We start from the raw sequence: 6,000 nt of genomic DNA, 5'->3' as shown, positions 1-6,000 counted from the left end.
CTATCTATCTATCTATCTATCTATCTATCTATCTATCTATCTATCTATCTATCTGTGGCAGGGTCTCTCCATTAGATAGCCGTGGATGTCCTGGAACTTGCTATGTGGACCAGGCTGGCTTCTAACTCACCCTGCCTCTACCTTCCCAAAGTGTGGTCACTGGGCCTGGTTCTGCCCTTCCAACTATTATCCAGGCAAGACCAGCTTAGTTTCCAATATCTGATGAACTTAACTTGGGACTATAGACTGTTTTTAGGGTTTATTTTATTTTCTTTACTTACTACTTAGCTATACTCAAGTGGAATGCATATAGTATGATGAAATTGCTGGCATACATTATCTATTGTTATACCTTAAACAGGACAGTAGTTGGTTGCTTCTGTTGTTTGGTTTTAGAATTTTAGTCTGCTTTAAAGAAATGTAATAAAAAGTGAGCCACAATAATGCCTTGCTCAGTAAAAGAGAATTAACTGTTGAGATTTGCAGTGATGTTGAGGGAATTAATACTGTGAAAAACAACTTGCCAAAGTCTTTATGAAGCATCCTCTGCTTTATATAAAGTTCACATGGTCCACACTAAGTGACTCATTGTTGAAGAGCATATCCGTATTTGTAAACTATGGAAAAGGAAGATAATGAAAAAGCCAACTTGGAGGTTACTGGTTTTCCCTTGTGGGGAGCAGAGAGCACACATCGGTAGCTTCACTGAGTTGTAACTTGGAGGGTGCATTTGTAAGTGCTCAGTTATTCAACCCAGCATAATAAAATGAAAATTTATTTTATTTTAATTTTGAGACAGGGCCTCAGTATGTAGCCCTGTCTGTCCTGGAACTCAGTATTTAGACCAAGGATTCCCTGCCTCTGCCTTCAATCCTGGCTGAAAAAATTAACATTTACAAATGCGCCATTTATGCTGAGTGGTATAAATACATAGGTTACAAATGCTTCTTGTGAAAAAGGAAGATAGCTTGACACAGCTTTCAGTAAGGTGTGCCACTGCAAGTGCTGCATGACTTGTAGGAAGTTTTCCCCCAAGAACAATCTTAAAGCAGTACAGATTCTTAAAAATGTTAATTTTTAAATTATGTCATTGTTATTCAAATATTGCAGTCTAAGTTAAGCCTCATACTTGCTACAAAGATACTTATTTTCTGTTTTGGATTGACCTCAGGCCTTATACATGCTATGCAAATGCTCTACCATCAAGCTACATGCTCAGCTCAAGGAAATTATTTCATAATAGTTATTTATGAATGCATGATGTTTAAAAGTCAATCTTATTTTAAATGTTGGAGAGCTTTTAATTTCAGGTTTATAAACTTAAGATTTTTTTTTTTTTTTGAGGCAGTCTTACTGTATAGCTTTAGCTGTCTTAGAGCTTTTTATGTGAGCCATGCTGCTGGGCTCACATGCACAGAAACCCACCTGTTTTGGTTCCTGAGTGGTGAGATTAAAGGCATGTACTTCCATGTCCAGCCCAAACTTGTTAACTTCTAAGTAGGTAAACTTTATTTTGTTTCAAAAAAGATTTACCTTTTGTATTATGCACATGAGCTGTTTTGCTTGCATGTAAGTGCTCCAGTGAGTACAGGGAGCTGTCCTGTGGTTGCTGGGAATCAAGCCTGGGTCCTTGTAAGCACTGAACCATGTCCTTAAACAACTAGACTTTAAACAGAATACTCATCTAACCAAGAATCCTTTCCATCCTATCATTTATTGTGAAAGAAATTTAACATTTCCTTTTTCGTACTTTTTTATTTTTATTTTTTACCTGACTATTTTACAGCAAGGGCAAATACTTTGTCACCTTCCCATATCCATACATGAATGGACGTCTTCATTTGGGACACACATTTTCCTTATCCAAGTGTGAGGTAAAACTTTTGTGTTTACTAAGATGGGGTAGGGAGGGTCTATAATAAATATCAGATTGAAGAAAATTCCATGTATAAAATTTATTTTCTATTAAAGGAATTCAAATTCTTACTTTTAAAGAATAATTTTGATTGTTTAATTTTTATAGTTTTGTTTGCATGCGATGTGTGTATTTGTTCAGGGTTCTAGACATGTGTGCATGTTCAAAATTTCTGTATTGGTGAAAAACTGTAAAAAAAAGATAGTACACTAGAATTTTGCAGCAACAGAATATCTGCTGCTTTAAAAGCTGGGAAAAGTGAAATTAGTGCTGCTGTCAAAAGTTAGCATTTTGTGTACATGTACCATCTACACTTATACCTGAAATTTGATTTTCTTCCTGTAGTTTGCAGTAGGATACCAGAGATTAAAAGGAAAAATCTGTCTGTTTCCATTTGGGTTACACTGTACCGGTATGCCTATTAAGGTAAGATTTGCTCATTGGGTCTGCTCTTTAGCTTAGAGTAACAGTAATACTCGACATGGTCTAGGCATGGGATTTTCATATTGCACCATATTACATTAAAGTTTTCTATGAAATAGGTTGAATTTGTTTCAGTGAAAGTTAACTTAAAAAAACACCTGCCGGGCTAGAGAGATGGCTTGATGGTTAAAGCACTTGCCATGCAAGCCTGATGACCTGAGTTCAGAGCCCTAGAATCCACCTAAAAGCTAGACACAGCAGAGCATGCAAGTGTGTCAGCTCAGTGTGCTCCAGCCAGGAGATGGGAAGCAGAAGATTGCCAGAAGCTCAGGGTCAGCTAACCTGGCATATAAAGCAGTGGACAAGAGACTATCTCAAGGTAGAAGGCCAGGGCTGACACCTCAGGCTGTCCTCTGACTTCCACACATATGCTCATGCATGTGCCCTCACATTAGCCAGGTGTGACAGGGCAATAGTCTCCGTTCTTCAGACGCTGATGCAAGAGGATTAAGGGTTTAAGGCCAGTCTGAACTACACTATGAGACCCTGTTTCAAAGAAAGAGAAAAACACAAAGCACACAATAATGCAGAAGTGATTTCTCTGTTATTTTTTAATGTGTTTTGAATAATATATGTGTGTGCGTGTGTATATTTGTTTTGTTTTTTGTCGAGACATGGTTTCTCTGTATAATTGCCTTGCCTGTCCTGGAACTCACTTTGTGGACTAGGCTGGCCTTGAACTCACAAAAATCTGCCTGCCTCTGCCTCCCAAGTGCTGGGATTAAAAATGTACCACACCGTGCCTGGCAATAATTTATATTTTTATATCTGTTGGAATTGGGTAATAATTTCTAACAAGTAAAATATATAGTGAAGTATGCATTTGTACACACAGAACAACAAAATAATACATATCATATTTTGATCATTTTTGCAAGTTCATGTCTTCATGTCTTGCTGGTGAATGGTAATGTACATATTTTTCTTTAATATTTATGTATTATATATACAGTGTTCAGTACTGCATGCCAGAAGAAGGCACCAGATATTATAGATGGTTGTGAGCCACCATGTGGTTGCTGGGAATTGAACTCAGGACCTCTGGAAGAGCACCCGTGCTCTTAACCTCTGAGGCATCTCTCCACCTTGGTAATAATGTCAGCATTCAGGAGGTAGATGCCGATAATGCTGTAGTTTTTTCTCCTGTCACCAAGCCCTTGGAATAACTCAAAATATATTTACAAATAGGCTCCTCTCTGACAAGCTCATAACTTACATCCTGTTTATTTCTGTCATGATACTTCTGCTCAGCTACCGTGCGTCTGTCCTCACCTCTTCCTGGGTGAATCTGCCATGCCTGGCTCTATCCCAGAATTCTTTCTGCCTACTGAATATACCACCTATTCTACCCTTTCCTATAGACTGTAGGCTTTTTATTGACAGGTGTTGCATCCATACAATACACAAGATACTCTCTCTACATGCCAATGGATGTCTGTGAGTTTGAGGCCAGCATGATCTACACAGTGACTTCCAGGCCAGCCAAGTCCACATAGTGAGATCCTGTCTCAAAAAACTAAAACAATCCTAGCACTCAGAAGGTAGAGGCCTACAGATCTCTGAGTTTGCAGCCAGTCTGGTCAAATAGTTTATACAGGCAGTTCCAGAAGTCTTCCATAGTAAGACCCTTTCTCAAAAACAAAACAAAACAGGTCAGAGAAACAGAATTGAAAAGTGGTTTTTTTTTTTTTTTTTTTTTTTTTTTGATACAGGGCTTCACTTTATAGCTCTGCTGTTCTGGAACTCATGTATACCAAACCAGCCTGAACGTACAGAGATCCAGCTCCCTCTCCTTCCAAGTGCTGGGATTAAAGGCATTAAGTCACCATATTTGGCTGAAAAGATTTTTTTTTTTAAAGTAATAGAATTAGTTTTGTTTTTTTTTTTTTTTTTTGTAAGACAAAGTCTCATGTAACTCAGGCTATCCTTGAACTTGCAGTATAGCCAGGATGATCTGCCCCCACCTCGTAAGTGCTGGGAATACAGGTGGTACCAACATGCCTGGTGTGTATGGTCTGGGGGTATAGAACCTAGGACTTCATGTGAGTGAGGTGAGCACTGTGATGCACTCCCAGCCCAGGAACTTTATTCTCCAGCTTGTTTTGGCAAATGTCAGACTTGGAGAAGAGGTGAAAGGGAATATATAATACCTTTGACTGTAACACAGGGAATATGTAATACTTTTGACTGTAACACAGGGAATATGTAATACTTTTGACTTACAGTCTGCTGCCTTTGGGTCAGCCCTGGCAGCTTACATCTAGGCACTCAAGTCTTATAGTTTACTCTGTATACTTTTTGAAAGTGAGTTGCTGATGTCATGCTATCCACCTGACTATTTTAGCAGGCATCTCTCTATATAGAGTATAGAGTGTGTCTCTTTTATAGTGTGTATCTCTTTTGTAGTGTGCAACTCTTTTGTAACATTCATTGCTTGTAATGTGCATTTTTTTGTAGTGTTTATCTTTCTTTTGTAGTGTGCATCTCTTGTAGTCTTCATTTCATTTGTTGCATTCTTTTTTTTATTTCTTTTTTCTTTTTTTTTTTTTTTGAGCCAGGGTTTCTCTATGTAGCCCTGCTGTCCGGGACTCACTTTGTAGAGCAGGCTGGCCTCAAACTCACAGAGATCTGCCTGCTTTTGCCTTCCTGAGTATTGGGATTACAGGGGCGTGCCACTGCATCTTTGCATCTCTGCTGCATCTTTCTTTCCTTTAGAGCATGCCTCTGTCTTGTGGTGTGCGTCTCTGGAGAGCAAGGTCATTCTTTGTATCACTGTAGTCACCTTATCTCTTTTTGATTGAGTACTAATGTGATATCAGCTTTGTCTACTCTGGAAGTAGGTTTCTGTGGTCATCTCAAGATGTCTTTCCTGGTTGCAGTTTAACAATTTTTTTTTTTTTTTTTTTTTTTGTGGGTTGTACTTTACATATAGTTTACTTTAGACCTGTTTGTCATGATGTTAATGCTTGGGTTAGATAGTTTGAAAAGAATACTACATTGCACTTGAGAGGCAGAAGCAGGCAGATCTCTGTGAGTTTGAGGCCAGCCTGCTCTACAAAGCAAGTCTAGGACAGCCAGAGCTACGGAGTAACCTTGTCTTGAAAAACCAAAGAAAACAAACTACATTGATGAGGCATAAACTTCCATTGTGTCACATCAGAATGCAGCCTGTCCCATTTTAGTAGCATTAAGTTAATACGTTATAGAGTTCCTCATTCTAAGGGTGTCTTCTTTTGTAATTAATAAGTAGCCTACCCAGGTGGTGGTGGTGCACACCTTTATTCCTAGTACTGGACAGGCAGAGGCAGCTGGATCTCTTGAGTTCGAGGCTAGCCTGATATACAGAACGAGTTCCAGGATACCCAGGGCTACAGAGAGAAATCATCTCTTGAAAAAAAAATGTAGTCTATGGGGACTATGGGACTATATTGAGAACCCCAGAATGGCCTATTATTTAGTAACCTGGTGGTTTGAACATTTTTCCATGATCATGGCTTGTTTTAATTACTGTATTTGTGGTTGTAAAATGATGACTGTTTTTGTATGTGTGTGGTGTTGGGTCTTGAACCCAGGGTCTTATACATGATAGCTAAATGCTGTAA

At 38.7% G+C, this 6,000-nt stretch overlaps 1 protein-coding gene across 1 annotated transcript in view; it reads left to right on the top strand.

Moving 5' to 3' along the window:
• Positions 1–6,000, top strand: part of Lars1 (leucyl-tRNA synthetase 1) — a 59,376-nt gene that overhangs the window by 6,632 nt on the left and 46,744 nt on the right. The window contains exons 3-4 of the mRNA XM_055622787.1: positions 1,787–1,874; positions 2,261–2,341. Coding sequence (XP_055478762.1) covers positions 1,787–1,874; positions 2,261–2,341 — 169 coding nt within the window. The remainder of the gene's footprint in view (positions 1–1,786; positions 1,875–2,260; positions 2,342–6,000) is intronic.

The sequence above is a fragment of the Psammomys obesus genome, unplaced genomic scaffold (assembly GCF_907164565.1).
Source record: "Psammomys obesus unplaced genomic scaffold, mPsaObe1.curated_primary_1811, whole genome shotgun sequence".
NCBI classification, from domain to species: Eukaryota; Metazoa; Chordata; class Mammalia; order Rodentia; family Muridae; genus Psammomys; species Psammomys obesus.
Note: the sequence above shows the minus strand (reverse complement) of the source record. Positions and strands in the feature narration are given on the sequence as shown.